The 16,220-nt window shown below is 44.8% G+C and overlaps 1 protein-coding gene across 1 annotated transcript in view; it reads right to left on the reverse strand.

Annotated features, from left to right (window-relative positions):
* The window catches only part of CCDC30 (coiled-coil domain containing 30), a 2,524,512-nt gene that overhangs the window by 1,844,272 nt on the left and 664,020 nt on the right, over nucleotides 1-16,220 (reverse strand). Inside the window, exon 5 of the mRNA XM_044060442.1 lies at nucleotides 15,424-15,614. Within this exon, the coding sequence (XP_043916377.1) occupies nucleotides 15,424-15,614 (191 nt within the window). The remainder of the gene's footprint in view (nucleotides 1-15,423; nucleotides 15,615-16,220) is intronic.

The following is a 16,220-nucleotide window of genomic DNA, read 5'->3' on the forward strand; positions in this document are numbered from 1 at the left end:
CTCCTGTCTTTAGAGTCCTCTCACCAATTTAACATAGTTAGGAAACTTCCAGTCTTTTTAGCTACTTCTTTTGCAGAAGCACAGTTTTCATGTCTAAACTGCATCTAATGGAAATTACAATTTGCAATCCTTCCATTCCATTTCCTAATTCCATATTATTACTGGTCTTCTTTTCATCACCTTGACCACCCAATGCCAATCTCTGGTTCAAATCCTGATTTTCTAGTCACCTCCTGAATGTTTTTCTCTCACTCTCATTTGTGTTTGGAACAATGGAAAAGGTTTCACTAGCATGTTCTCTGTATGAACTTTATTACTGTCAGAAAAAAAAAAAAGAGAAAGAGCCCCCTTCAACTTGCTGGCTCAGTTTTCATTGGATAAACTTTCTTATTTTGTCCTTAGCTTGTTCTGTATACAAAAATGTCTTTCAGCTTCTATGAAAAAATAATCTAAACACAACTGGAAATAGAAACTTGAATCCCAGACCTGCCGCTACACATCTCCTGATTGCAGGGATTAACTCATGTCTCTTCTGATAGTGTAGAGTGAATAATCATTTTACATAAACATTCTGGTATCCACAATCTTTCTCTCTTCTGCCAAATTTTGTCAACACCACCTCTTTCTGCTGGTATGACTGCATCGTTACTAATACAGCTCTTGGCTGCTTTCTCTTGGCCAAATTTGGGGCATACACATGCTGTGCCCTTTCAATTAACAAATCCAGCCAGTTGTTTATTTTGTACTTTCATAGAACTAATGCTTAATAAAGTCTATTCCTTCCAGTTTCTCTGCTACAGCAGAAACTATGTGTGCTTTGTCTTCAAACAGTTCTTGAAAAATAAGAAGTTATGTACCTACCATAACGTTCCATGTTAGTTGTCTTCTTCTCGCCTTCTTTCTTGCTGGATGGGTTCGGAGCCGACCCTCGGCTCCGACTCGGCCAATACTAAAGCTCGAGAGCTAATTCCACCGGCTCGAGGCTCCCCTATATCCCACAATGCTAGGCGGTAACTACTCAGATCTCGTTTGATAGCTAAACCAAGCAGTGCTGGTCTCCACAGTATGGAGAAAAAGAACCCACCTCTATATAAACCTGAATGTAAGCTACCACAAACATAAAAGGGGGAATAGAGGTGGTAGAACATGTGGGAAGGAAAAACTCCAAAGGAAGATCCCAAAATTTCCTATCGGTCTGTCCAGGCCAGGGGGAAGGAGGGTGGGATGCAAGAAAGAAGGCGAGAAGAAGACAACTAACATGGAACGTTATGGTAGGTACATAACTTCTTAATGTTAAGTTGTCAATCGCCTTCATTCTTGCTGGATGGGACCGCGTCCATAGCACCTTATTCCGGGTGGCCTATCGGAACAGACTCTTGAGAACAGTGGAACCAAAGTTGGCATGGTTTCTGGAGGCCATATCCAATTTGTAATGTAAAATGAAGGTATGAGGAGAAGCCCAAGTGACTGCTGCACAAATGAAATCTATTGGCAGCCTGTCCTGAAAAGCTACAGATGTAGCTAATGCCCTAGTTGAATGAGCTCTAGGTCTTGAATGCAGTTTTTGATGTCTGATTTCATAGATGAAGGTAATTATAGAGGTAAGCCATCTTGAAAGGGACACTTTAGTAACTGGAAGGCCCAATTTCCCTTCCGCATAAGACAGGAAAAGCTGATCAGATTTCCTGAACTGTTTAGTCCTGTCTAAATAATATCTAAGTTGGCGGTGAACATCTAGAAAATGTAACTTTTGTTCCGACCTATTGGAATAGTCAGGGAAGAAGATGGGGAGATCAATCGTTTGGTTCAGGTTTGTCTCAGAGGAAACCTTAGGTAAGAAGGACGGATTAGTCCGGAGGGGCACCCTATCTTTGTGGAAAACTAAGTAAGGAGGACGACTGCACAGAGCATGAAGTTCAGATACCCTTCTAGCTGAAGTTATGGCTACTAGAAAAAGTGTTTTCCATGAGAGCAACTTAAGAGGGCATGAAGCCGCTGGTTCGAAGGGGGGAGAATCAAGGATGCCAGAACCAAATTCAAGTCCCATTGAGGTGGGGGATCTTTGATTGGGGGCTTGAGCAGAAAAACACCTCTTAAAAAGGCTTTGCAGAGCTAATGGGACATGATACTGGAGTCTGAGACACCTACATGAAAATTAGATATAGCAGCTAGTTGTACTCTAATGGTAGATGAAGAGCCTAAATGAAAGAGCTCTGCCAGAAAGTCTAGGATAGACTGGATAGGTGCAGTGAAGGGGTCTATATTTTTTGATGCTGCCCAGAAGGAAAAACGTTTCCACTTACTATTATAAATCTTCCTGGTAGAAGATTTGTGAGAGACTATTAGGATGTTTCTGACCGAATGAGAGATTAAGGGAAGCTTGGCTAGGGTAGGCATCGGAGAAACCATGCTGTGAGGTTGAGAGAATGAAGGGAGTGGTGCAGCTGGCCCGACTGGTGGGTCAACAGATCTGGCACCGGGTCCAGATGCCAAGGCTGCTCCAACAGGTAATGATGGAGGAATGGAAACCATATCTGTTGAGGCCAGTAAGGGGCAATGAGGATCATTGTAACTCTCAAGGCAATAGCTTTCTGAATTAATTGCGATATCAGTGGAAAATGGGGGAAAGCATACAGAAGTCCCCGGGGCCAATCGTGGACTAGAGCGTCTCTGGTGGGATGGCATGGTAACGGGAAGAGAGTGAAGAAGTCGTGACACTTGCTGTTTTGGGGAGTAGCAAACAGATCGCAGCAAGGCTGTCCCCATCTTTGGAAGACTTCTTCCAGCACTGATTTCTTTAGAGACCACTCGTGGGGCATGAGAATGGCCCTGCTCAACTTGTCCGCAATCACATTGGACTTCCCAGGAATGTGCATTGCTATCAGAAAACGCTGAGAAGAAATCGCCCACTGCCAAAGTCTGAGTGCCTCTCGACATAAGGGGTAGGATCTGGTTCCGCCCTGTTTGTTGATGTACCACACTACGGACATGTTGTCCATCTGAATTGCAATAGGCCCTGTGGGAAGAGAGACCTGAAGGGCTTGCAACGCTAAAAGCACTGCTCTCATCTCCAAGACATTTATTTGCAAGTGGCACTCGAAAGGTTGCCACATGCCCTGGACTGTCCTGCCCTGATAATGCCCCCCCACCCGATTAGGGAGGTGTCCGTTGTCACCGTGGCGACTGGGGGGGGATGAAAGGTCTGCCCTGGAGAACTTGAGGTGATGTGATCCACCAGGACAGGTGATTCTTGCATGATTGAGTTATTAGTATGATGTGAGACATCGAGAGCTGTTGGAAGGACCATTGAGTAAACAGCATCCATTGGAGGATCCTCATGTGGAAACGAGCTAAGGGGAGAAGGGTGATAGTAGCTGCCATGAGTCCTAATACCTTCAAGACTACCCTGGCTTTGAGCTTGTTGCATTGTAATAGAAGGTAAACTTGTTTGCGGATATCTAACACTCTTTGCCCTGTAAGTCTGGCGGAAAGATTGAGTGTGTCTAAGGTGGTGCCCATAAAGGTAATAGATTGACAAGGCGACAAGGCCGATTTTTCGAAATTTATTGAAATGCCTAGAGCTTGGCAAGTTTGGAAGGTGAAGTCTCTGGATAGAAGCAGTTGATGTCTGGTGGTGGTGGTAAGGGGCCAATCGTCTAAATATGGAAACACCTGGAATCCTTGACGTCTCAAGTGAGCCGCGACCACTGCCATGCATTTGGTAAACACTCGGGGGGCTGTAGTGAGACCAAAGGTCAGGGCTCTGAACTGGTAGTGACTGGCTCCCAGCCTGAAGCGGAGAAACCTCCTGGAGCGTCTGTGCATTTTGATATGGTAGTACGCATCCTGAAGGTCTATCGAGCACAACCAATTGTCCTGACCCAAGAAGGGTAGAATGGACTGTAGCGTGACCATCCGGAATTTTGTTTTTTGATATAATTGTTTAACTTGCTGAGATCCAGTATAGGTCTCCAGTCCCCTGTTTTTTTTGGTATCAAAAAGAATTTGGAGTAGATTCTGGATCCTTGCTGGTCTGCTGGGACTGGTTGGATAGCTCTTTTTGACAGCAGCTTTGATAATTCTAGTGCTGCTTGTTCCCTTAGACTGGGTGGAACGTCTGGAAGAGATCCTTTGGGTTGGGATGGGATGTGAATAAAGGGAATTTTGTAACCCTCAGATATGATTGACTGTACCCATTTGTCTTGGATGAGGGAAAGCCAGGCTTTTGGGTACAGTGATAATCTTCCCCCGACTGCCTCCGATGGTGGACAGCCGGGCAGCTCCTCAGGGATGCTGAAAGGGTTTATCAGAGAAAGTTTCTCTGCTACCCTGGTTTTGCGGACCTCCTCTGCCCCTAGGGTGGCGTCTATTGTTATTCCCCCCTCTGCCTCTAGAGGGGAATCGACCTTGTGCATCAGATGAGACTCCCTGAGGTTTGCGGAACCACATCTTCCCTCCCCTCTGACCTTTTGGATAAGGTCTAGAAGGGGTAGAAAAACGGACTCCCACGGCAGAGAGAGTCTTACCTTCCACCTCGCACCTAGTCAATGTATCCTTCACCTGAGGACCAAACAAAGTTGAGCCATCAAAGGGGGAATTGGTGAAGGACGCCTTGAAAGGGTCCGTAAAATTGCAAAGCTGCATCCAGGTGTGACGTCGTAAAGCTACACCTGTGCCTGCGGCCCTACTCGCCCCATCAGCAGCATATGAGATAAGCCGCATGGAGGAGTTAACAATCGAATTCAGGGTTGCCAACTGGGAGTTCATTTTGTCTTGGAACCCCTCAGCTGTTGTATCCTGTATAGCCTCACCCATATCCTTGAGCAAATCTCTCTGGAGACGGGTGAAGTGACACAAGTAGTTCAGCGACCGCATTGAAAAGGTCGCTGATGAAAACATCCACTTACCGTACCTGTCCATGGTCCTAGACTCCTTATTAGGAGGATGGACAGGTACAGAAGGATCGGCTAACTCCTTCTTAGTGGCTGCGGCCACCACCATGGCATCAAAAAAAGACACCTTTAGATAGAAACTCTTTCTCCTTAGGGGCAGTAATAAATTTTGACGGCCTCCTTGGGGTAGGTTCCTCTGAATCAGGGGCCGTCCAAGCCTTCCTTGCCACCACTTCCATAAGGGGGTCAAAGGGAGGGGACACCCAGGAGGTGGAAGGGCGAGAGCCAAATGCCTCAAGGTAAACGTCCTCTGAAAGGTTAAGGGCGGGCCAGTTCCCCCTCTGCTTCAGGATTTCAAGGATTTCAGCAAAGGAGACATCCTCAGAGGGGGACAGAGGGGAACCTTCAGATTCCTCCAAGTCAGTGTCAGAGGTGATAGACTCAGAGGAGTCGATGTGCTTCCTCTTGCACTGTCTCTTCCGAGGGGCGTCTCCTACCGGATCAGGAGAGGCCTCGGAAGAGGAGGAAATTCCCAATGGGGAAACTTGAGGAGCTGGCTCTCTGCGGTCTAATACAAGGGGATGGGTAGAAATCACCGCAAGCACTGAAGAGAGAGGAGCTGACGGAGCCGACTGTGGAGTAGACACTGGGTCTAGCATGCTCCGCATGACTTCGAAGGTGCCCCTATCGGGCAAGGCCGGAGGTCCCCGCTCTGCGGAGACAAGGACCCCCCCCGGCACCGACAGGGACGGCTCCGAAGCCGATGTCGGAGCCGAACTCACCAGCGCCGACGCTCCGAGAGGGAGAACGGGGTCGGACAAGGGTCCGATGCCACTCGCCCCCTCGGAGCCGAGGGAAGCTCGGCGCCGAGATCCCTCCAATGAGGAAATTGGAGCAGACGACGGAGCCGAAAGGGAAGGTATCGGTTCCGAAGCACCGACAGCCATGGCTCCGATGAGCCCCGGCTCCGAACTCAAAGGAGTCGGAGGAGGAATAAAATCAGGGATGGAAATAGCCGCTGACTGCTGAGTAGGGCTATGCAGCATTTGGACCAGTGCCTCGGACTTGAGAAGTCTACTCACCACCCTTTGTAAATCATGGTCGGACAGCCTGGAGGACTGAGAGGAATGAGACCTATGGCTCCGCTCCGACAGAAGAGGGGATCCCGGAGCCGAATGGATGGAGCCGATGGAAGGGGACCTAGACCTCTTCTTTGAAGGTGGCTCCGATAAGCCTATCGGAGCCAACTGAGTCTTGTCAACCTCGGCTCCAGCCGGAGCCGAGGTAATGGTATGAGATTTGGAAACATCGGCTCCAGCCGGAGCCGATGTCGAAGCCATTTTAATGCTTCCAGGGGACGGCTCTGAAACTGGAGCCGACGGTCTGGAAGTTTTAGAAGGCTTCCCCGACGCAGACTGGGTCAGGGGGCCTTCAGGCTTTAACAAGCCACGAAGAATCAACTTATTTTTGCGTTCCTGCAGGACTCTAGGGCTGAATGCATGGCACACAGCACATGAGTCCTGCAGGTGCAAAGGTCCCAGGCAATATACACAAGAAGTGTGACCGTCTGTCAGAGACATTTTCTGACAGCACGAATCACACTTATTGAAGCCTTAGACCTTGGAGTCTTTAGACATCCTAAACAGCTGCGTGAAGAAAAACACAAACACAACACACAGACACACCCTTAACCAAAATAAAAATCCAGTCTCACTGAAGGACTAGGGAAAGGAGAGGGAGAGGGCCAAAGGCCTAAAAGTTAAGAAGGGAATTAAAAGGGAATACTAACACATGAGGGGACCCGATTTAAACTAATGGAATACTTTAAATAAAAACTAAACTAAATGGAAAAAATTAGGGGTTGAAATTGAAGTTTCTGAACAAGAAAACTTACTAACCTGCCAGAGCAGGTAGAAGAAGCACCTCGTCAGCTAAGCGGCAAACGAGATCTGAGTAGTTACCGCCTAGCATTGTGGGATATAGGGGAGCCTCGAGCCAGTGGAATTAGCTCTCGAGCTTTAGTATTGGTCGAGTCGGAGCCGAGGGTTGGCTCCGAACCCATCCAGCAAGAATGAAGGCGAGATTGACAACTTAACATCCTCATTTTCAGCCAGTATTGCTTTCATTTCAGCTTTTGATTCCTGAAATTTTATCAGGTCATGAGTAGCTACTTAATTTCTCTTCTATTCTTTCTAGCCTTTTGTCATTTAACTTTATGTATTCCTCCCACGTCACACTTATTTAAACATCTCTGAATGTATTTCATTATTTTTTTCTCTAAACTACTGGAAGCTATCTACTGCACCACAACAGAAACCTAACTATTTTTTTTTGGCTGAACAGCGAGTTTTTTCTTCTCCTTTTCTAATCAGATTTTCTCATACTTTATTCATATTTCTTCTTTGGTGACATCCAGGCAATGTAGTGACTAATCAATAAAAAGAAGTTATGTACTTACCATAACGTTCCATGTTTGTAGTCCATCTCACCTGCATTCTTGCTGGATGGGTTGGGAGCCGATCGTCGTCTCAGACTCGGTCGATACTAAAGCTCTTGAGCTTTTACTGGCTCAAGGCTATCCCCTATCCCATGGTGCATCACGGCAATTCCCCAGATCTTGTTTGCAAGAAAGTAACTACATACATAATATATCAATTATACTATCAATAACTATGTACATACAAACAAAGGTACTTTGTATTACTATCCATGCCATGTGGACAGACATCTACAACAAGGTCAGACAGCATAATGGATAGTCCACCAGTTCCTCCAGGATACAGGAAAGGGGAAGGAGGGTGGTACATAAGAATGTAGGCGAGATGGGCTACAAACATGGAACGTTATGGTAAGTACATAACTTCTTTATGTTATGTAGTCCTACCTCGGTGTAATTCTTGCTGGATGGGACAGCGTCCCCAGCACCTTTATGCAAAGAGACTCTTCAGCACAGTGGACCCAAAGGATGACCTGTCCTGGGAGTCCAAATCCAATTTGTAATGAGTGACAAAGGTATGGGGTCTTGCCCAAGTAGCTGTTGCACAAATGGTATCAATTGAGAGTTTTGATCTGAAGGCATATGAAGCTGATACTGGTCTAGTTGAATGGCCTTTTACTTTAGCAGGTAGTTGTTTCCCAGCCTTTTTGTAAGCAAATGAGATGCAGTCTGAAAGCCATTTAGACAGAGTAACCATGGAGACAGGCAAGCCTTTGTTTTTGTCTGAGAAGGAAACAAACAATTGATCCGATTTCTGAAAATCTTTAGTCCTGTGCAGGTAAAATTGGAGAATTCTATGGACATCTAATTGGTGTAGTCTGCAGTCTGATTTATTACTGTAATTTGGTAATTCAATGGTTGTGTTTAGATTATGTTCTGAACATACCTTTGGGAGGAAGGAAGGATTAGTTCTTAGGGAGAGACTCTATCCTTGTGGAATAAAATGTAAGGAGATCGAATGGTCAGGGCTTGCAATTCTGAAACCCTCCTAGCAGATGTTATAGCAACTAAGAACAATGTCTTCCAAGACAACAATTTCAAGTCAGATGAAGAAGATGGTTCAAAAGGTGGAGAAATCAATGAGGTCAGAACTAACTTCAAGTCTCAGGGCTCTGGAGGTTCCCTGATTGGAGGTCTGAGAAGGAGGACTCCTTTTTAAAAGGTTTTGCATAAAGAGTGGGACATAATCGGACTTCCCATGTTCCCAAAATGATAATTAGAGATGGCAGTTAACTAAACTCTAATGGTAGCAGCTGAAGCTCCTTCTTGAAAAATAGATGCAAGGAATGACAGGATAGACTCTATGGGAGCTGAGTAGGCATCTATGCCTTGTTTAGCTGCCCAAATGGAAAACCTTTTCGATTTGCTGGAATATATTTTCCTGGTGGAAGGTTTGTGGGAAGAAATGAGAATGTGTTTAATGATAGGAGAAAGGGATATACACCTGGCTATTCTTGGAAATGGAGCAGCCATTATGTCAATTCCATGATCTGGATGGTAGGATGGAACTGTCCTGATTGATGAATCAGAAGGTCTGAAGATGGTTCCAGAATCCATAGTTCCTCCAAGAGATATGGACACAGAAAAGGGAACCAGACTTGGCAAGGCCAGTAAGGAGCAATGAGGATCAAGGTACTCCAACAGTTTTGCTTTCTGAATCACTTTTGGTACAAGAGGAAAGCATAAAGACGTCCTGGAGGACAATTGTGGACCAGAGCATCCCTGGGTGACATCCCTGAATGGGGAATGAGGGCAAAGTAGTTGCTGCATTTGGTGTTCATGTACGTAGCGAATAGGTCGCAGCAAGGTTGGCCCCATTTGCGGAAATTCTCTTCTGCAACTTCTGTTTTGAGGGACCACTCGTGAGGCATCAGAATTGCTCGACTCAGTTTGCCTGCTATCACATTGGACTTCCCTGGAATGTGTGTTGTCACCAGAAAGCAGTGACTGTCCATCGTCCATTTCCATACTCTGTGTCTCTCAACAAAGTGGGTAAGACTTGGTTCCCCCCTTGCTTGTTAATGTACCACACTACAGACATGTTGTCTGACTGAATCGCAATTGTCCCGGTGGGAAGAGAACTGTGAAGTGCTTCAACACATATAGCACTGCTCTTATCTCCAGAACATTTATGTGCAAATGGATCTTTTTATCCTGCCAGATACCTTGGACCATCATTCCCAGATAATGCCCCCCCCCCCCCAATATGGGAAGTGTCCACAGTCAAGACTGCATTTTGTTGAGGGAGAGCAAGGAGACGACCTAGATGAAGCTGATCTGTATGTAACCACCATGTTAGATCCTTCTTGCAGGAGTTTGAGATGAGTATTTGGTGGGACAAGGGTAGATCTGGCATTGACCACTGAGTAAATAGTAGCCACTGAAGTACTTGCATGTGTAGATGGGCTAGGGGAACTAAGAGAATGGTGGATGCCATAATCCCTAGAACTTGAACTATCCTGGCCTGTACTTTGTCTCTGTTCAGCAAAAATCTGACTTGGTTGTGCAACGACTCTGTCCTTTCTGGTATCAGTTTTGCTGTCATGGTGGTTGAGTCTATGACTGAGCCTAAGAAGACAATGCGCTGCAATGGAGATAAGGTGGATTTTTTTTAGATTTACTGTAATCCCTAATATGGTGTACAAGGATAGTCTCTCATTCCTGGCTCGGATTAGTTGGTGCTCGGTGGTAGCAGTGAGGAGCCAGTAGTCCAAGTATGGAAACACCTGGAATCCATGATGTCTCAGGTGAGCCGTGATCACTGCCATACATTTGGTGAACACTCTGGGGGCTACAGTGAGGCCAAAGGTCAGTGTTCGAAACTGAAAATGACTGGCGCCCAGCCGAAAGCATAGATGACTTCTAGAGTGCCTGTCCATTTTGATATGTTAGTACGTGTCCTGAAGTTCTATGGAGCACATCCAATTGTCTTTTCTGATAAATGGAAAAATTACTGCAGAGTGATCATACAGAACTTTGATTTTTTTACAGACTTGTTTAGCTTGCCGAGATCTAGAATTGATCTCCAGTCCCCGGTCTTTTTTTGGAACTAAAAAGAATTGTGAGTAAGTTCCGGAACCTATTTGCTCTGTGGGGACTTCTTGGATGACTCTTTTTTGAAGCAATGAGATGACCTCTGATGTTGCACGGTCTATTTGAATGGGTGGCACATTTGGTAAAGACCAATCGGAAACAAAGGGAATGAGGTAACCGCTGGAAATTATATTTTGTACCCATCAATCTTGGGAAATTTGTAGGAAGGCGCTTGGGTACAGTGAGAGACGACCCCTGACTGCCTCCAGAGACAGACAGTTGGGGCAATCCCTCAGGGCCGATGAAAGGGACGAACAGAGAAAACATCTATATTACCCTGGTGTTGTGGAACCCCCTCTGCCACGAGCGCGGTGTCTTCCATTATACTCTCAGATACTCTCCCCCTCTGCTTCTATGGGACGGCTGACATTGTGCCTGATGGAAACCTTTTTGGGATTTAAGGAACCACATTTTCCCTCCCGTTTGGCTCTTGGAATAGGGTCTAGAAGGAAGGGAGAAACAGACTCTGACAGCAGATAAGGTTTTCCCTTCCTGCTCGCACCTGGTCGAAGTCTCTTTTACCTGAGGTCCAAAGAGGGATGAACCATCAAAGGGGACATTGGTAAAGGAAGACTTAAAGGATTCCGTAAAGTTGCATAGATGCATCCAGGAATGTCTCCTAAGAGAGATCTCTGCTGTGGCTGCCCTGCTCGCTCCATCAGCTCCATAGGAAATCAGCCTCATGGAGGAGTTAGCAATAGAGGTAAGGGTGGAAAGCTGCACATATACCTTGTCAGTTGATCCCGAAGCTACTGAACCCTGAAGGGCATCTCCCAACTCCTTCAGGGGATCCCTTTGAAGTCTAGTAATATGGGACAGGTAATTCAGCGATCGTAAAGTAAATGCCGCTGAAAGAATGTATGCTTTCCATACCTAGCCATCATCCTAGACTCTTCATTAGGAGGATGGATATTTGAGGATGTCTCTGATAACTCCTTCTTTGTGGACACTGCTACCACCATAGCATCCACAGGAACTCCTTTAGTTAGAAAACATTTGTCTTCTGGAGCGGTTATAAATTTGTTTTCCCTCCTCGGGAGAGGCTCCACTGTGTCCGGAGAGGTCCAAGCTTTCCGGGATATGACCCCTAAAAGTTGGTCAGATGGCAGTGTCACCCAGGAGCTGGAAGGTCGAGAACCAAAAGCCTCAAGGTACACTGATTTGTCCTCAGTATGGTTAGAGGTCTTCCAATCACCCCTCTGTCTAAGGATTTCAAGGATGTCCGCAAAGGAGACATCATCAGAGGGGGATCTTGGGAACCCTTCTGACTCATCCAAATCAATGTCCGAAGTAACAGACTCAAATGAGTCAATGTGCTTCCTCTTACAAAGTCTCTTTCAAGGGACCTCTCCAGTGGGATAATCTGGGGAGGTCTTGGAAGCAGGGACAGCTCCAATGGGGGCTTCTTGGGGCTCTGGTTCCCTACACTTAGGGGCAGGCAGGGGTGAAGAGGTTGCTACCAGCTGCTGGAGGGACATTGGGTCCAAAGGCAGGCCTTTGGCACTAGACAAGGCTTTCTCTATCGCTTCGAAAGCCTTACCACCCCGCTCGAAAGAAGACCTCTGCTCCGAGGAAATGGAAGGTCGACTCCGAGCAGGAGGGACAGGTTCCGAAGCGGACATGGGAGTCAAGCTAACATGAGCCAAAGCACTGAGAGGGAGGGTCGGTTACGAAGAAAAACCTGGGTGATTATCCCTCTCAGAGTCGACCCGAGAGCATTGGCTCCCAGACCCCTCGGCTCTAGACTGAGCCAATGAGGATAGAGTTATCGGTTCCGAGGAAGCAGGAAGAATTCTTGGAACCGAAGGTTCCAGCACTAAAGGACCCAAAGCATTAGACTCAGAGAACGAAGCAGTCAGAGGAGGAGCAGTAGCCTGAAGATGGGACGGCACAGAAGCCTTTGGGTCCAGAGGAGCTAAAATTTTAGCCAGCGCCGGGTCACAGAGCAGCCTCTTTACCACCTGCTCGACATCCTCATCAGAAAGTGTCCTGGAGGAACGGGTGGAGATCTCCTTTCCAAAATAGGAGATCTCAAGGTTGGTGGAACCGGTTCTAAAACAGGTAAGTGTCTCGACATAGAAGGTAGTCTCGTCACTGATGAAACAGACAGCACCGAGACTGAAGAAGCAGAATTGGAGCCAGAACTCTTCGGCTCCATCGCTTTAGATTTCTTAGATGGTTCCAAAGCCGGAACCGATAGAGATTTCCTTTTATCAGTTTTGGGAACTGTCTGACCATGTTCCAGCTGTTCCTGGAAGGAACTAGTCATAATGCCCCTGTCTATCAGTTTCCTTTTCCTCTCATTTAGAACCTTAGTGCTGAAAGCATGACAGAAAGTACAGAGCTCTTGTAAATTTATTTATTATTATTATTTATTTATTTAAATTTGTTGACCAGGAGTGTCCGACTGGACGTAGGTCCATTTTCAGCGGAGGCCCAGGAGAATAGCTCCACAGTTAAAATAAACAGACAGAATATACATTGGATTACATAGTGAATAACAATTTACATAGCAATTACTTACAACATATTTACAGATGAAGAACATAGTACATCAGTAGACAACTAGAATCTTTATCTGTGAAGTGCATACCAGACATTAACAGATGTTACAAGAAGAAGAAGTTTGTGCTGTATAATAAGTACTGGCTTATGAGCATCTGAGCTTGCTATAATCAAGGTAGTTAGTGGAGTGGAAAGAAAGGTAGTGGTTGGATGGGGTGGATGATATTAGAGTGGGAGTTGCAAGGGCATAGCCAGCATGTTTTTAGTTGCACTTTTAGTAAAGTTTTGAAGTGGGTGCATGATGGTATGGAGGTAATTGTGGGTGGGAGTGAGTTCCATAATTTAGCTATGGCGCAAGAGAATAGTGCTTCACCAGCAGAGTTATTGGCTTTAGTGATCTGTAAGTGATTTTTGCTGCTGGATCTTAGTGGTCTGGTGGTGCGATACGGTTGGAATAGATTCTGGAGGGATGGGACATTTAGTGGATGGTTTACTAGTTTGTGGGCGAGTGAGAGTTGATACCACTGAAGGAGGTGAGGGAGTTCAAGCCAGCCCAGTTCAGCAAGTGAGAAACACTGGTGACTATGGTAGGATGCCCCTGTGGCGAATTTGGCAATTTTGTTGTAGCAGGTCTCTAGCTTGTTTAGATCACATTGCCTTAGGTTGGTATATATTGGAGAGGCATAAAGTAGGGTGGAGATAAGGTGGGAATTTGCTATTGAAATCTTTGCTGCTTTGGTGAGAAATTGCTTATTTCTGTATAATGCTCCTAGTTTTTTGTGGACTTTTTTTATAGTCATGGATATGTGAATGTCAAATTTTAGTTTATTGTCTATTTCCACGCCTAGCAATTTGGTGTGTTCAGTTGGGTATATAGTGGTGTTGTATTTTGCCGTGATGTTAAAGTGAGAGTTGTTTTGAGTATGTTTGGTGGGTTGGAAGATGAGTAGTTTAGTTTTGTTTGGGTTGAGTATTAATTGGGCATCGGATAACCATGTTTCAACAGAGGAAAAGGCTTCCTGTGTGACTTTTTGCAGTTTTGGTAGGGACTGGGCTGAGCAGATGATGGTCGAATCATCTGCGTATTGTATGAGCGTGCCATGTTTGTTGTTAAATGAGCCTGTCCAAGACAGTACACACAGCTGGTGTGACTTTCAGTCAATGACATTTTTTGAGAACATTTGTCTCATTTTTTAAAGCCAGAAGGGTGGTGGTCTTTATGTTCGCTGTCTTTATCTTTAGACATATTCTGACTAATAAGAAATAACAATATAATAACAACAAACCAACAGTATAACTATAAAAGAAGAAGATAGATATATATATATATATATATTTTTTTTTTTTTTTTTTTTTTTACATAGAAGGAGAAAGACTAGCACTCAGGTAGGAAAGGCCCTCTAATGTAAACGGGCAACTATGGCCCTCTAACTTAAACGGGCTGTACAATCCTTAACAAAAGGGGACAGGGAAGCAAACACTCACTGCAATCATTCAGATAATAGGAAACAAAACTAGTTAATAGAAAAAAGGTGAAGAAATATGCTGAAAACTATTGAAAATTGTCGAAAAATTTACTTAGCCAACGAGCCAGTAAGAAGACAACCTCAAAGCTTTTGCGGCAAACGAGATCTGGGGAATTGCCATGATGCACCATGGGATAGGGGATAGCCTCGAGCTAGTAAAAGCTCGAGCTTTAGTATCGGCCGAGTTGGAGCCGACGATTGGCTCCGAACCCATTCAGCAAAAATTACGGCGCGATAGGACTACATAACATCTGAATTTTAACTAAGCGGACAACCTCGATTAGATTTTTACACCACTTTGATTTTTCACACTGGGAGAGTTCTAATCAATCTGCTTTTCAGAGTGCAGACATCTTGGAATCCCTTTTTCTAAAATTCTTATCAAAAGAAGCAGTATGTTTACAAACATTAGATTCCCACTAATCCTACGTAATCTAATCACAGTTAATTTTTGGCAAGCCACGATACTGTGATACCCTGGGTACTGACTACATCTTCAAATTGAATATGTCAATTGCAAAGTGAAGCTGCCTATCACTTACATCTAGAAACAAATACATTAAAGAGGACTGCCGAAGAACAACAAAATTAATGAATGAGTACAGGCTTCACAGAAGAGGTCAGTTGTGCCTCCCTTATTAATTAAATGCCGTCAACACCCCAAACAGCTCTATCAGAAAAGCAGTGTCATCAGATAAAAAACTGCATGTGACAAACAGGACCAGAGGACATACACTACAAAAGGCAATATGAAGATCAAGACTGGAGAAGGAATTAAAAAAGGTCACCCTTGCTGGAAGTAAAATTAAAAAATTAAGCACTCTTGGGAATGGTCTTGACTGTTAAAAATAAAAAAACATTCACTGCATTACTAAACTGCAGTATCACAAATACTGCATCTGAGGAATACCTGAAGTTGTGTTTCACGTAAACTGCCTGTGTAGCTCTGGGAATCCAATTTCCGTTCTGCTGCTTCTAGTTTCTCTAGAAGAGTAGCTCTTTCCACTAGTAGATAAGCTATTTGTTCACTAGGACTACTACGTTCAATTTCAGATAGTCCCTCCTGGTTTAGCATCTCCTCCACCTCTTTTATCTGGGCCTCTGTAAGATAAAAAATTTAAAAAAATGTAATTAAACCTCCATTTGTCTTGCTGTACCTGCTCGAGATAATAATTCTGACAGCATCTATGGATTCTTTAGAGATGCAGTGAAAAGGCTAGCTGTAGAGGTGTAGTACTTTTCTTCTGTTACCACAAAATACAATCAGCATGACAAAAACAAACATCCTACATACTCCTCACTTTGCTTTTTCTTCTTAACTTGCAGAAGACTTCTTCCCAGTCTCTGCTATATCCCTGGTTTCTGTGCTAAATGGTGGTCTCTTAACATTTAAGTCTTAGTTAACCATTATCACATGCAATGTAGATGGACAAAATATTTGCAAGTTTTACCAGCCTATGTAAGCACACCACAAAGTAAACAGAGTACATTAAATGGAAATGGGCTACAAAGATGAGATGTAAGCTGTCTTCTGGGACTTAACTTCTGGTATGGCACCATACTTGTAAACCATGTCTCAAGAGCTCACCTCCCTGACAAGCAATTATATGTGCATTAAAAATAACAAAGGAGAAAAGATTAAAAGTGAAAGTTCACATCTTTTAAGAGAGGAGTGGATGTAGAGGAGAAAGAAAACTGGAAACAATA

This window comes from Protopterus annectens, chromosome 2.part0 (genome assembly GCF_019279795.1).
Source record: "Protopterus annectens isolate FY-2018-M chromosome 2.part0, PAN1.0, whole genome shotgun sequence".
Classification (NCBI taxonomy): domain Eukaryota; kingdom Metazoa; phylum Chordata; order Ceratodontiformes; family Protopteridae; genus Protopterus; species Protopterus annectens.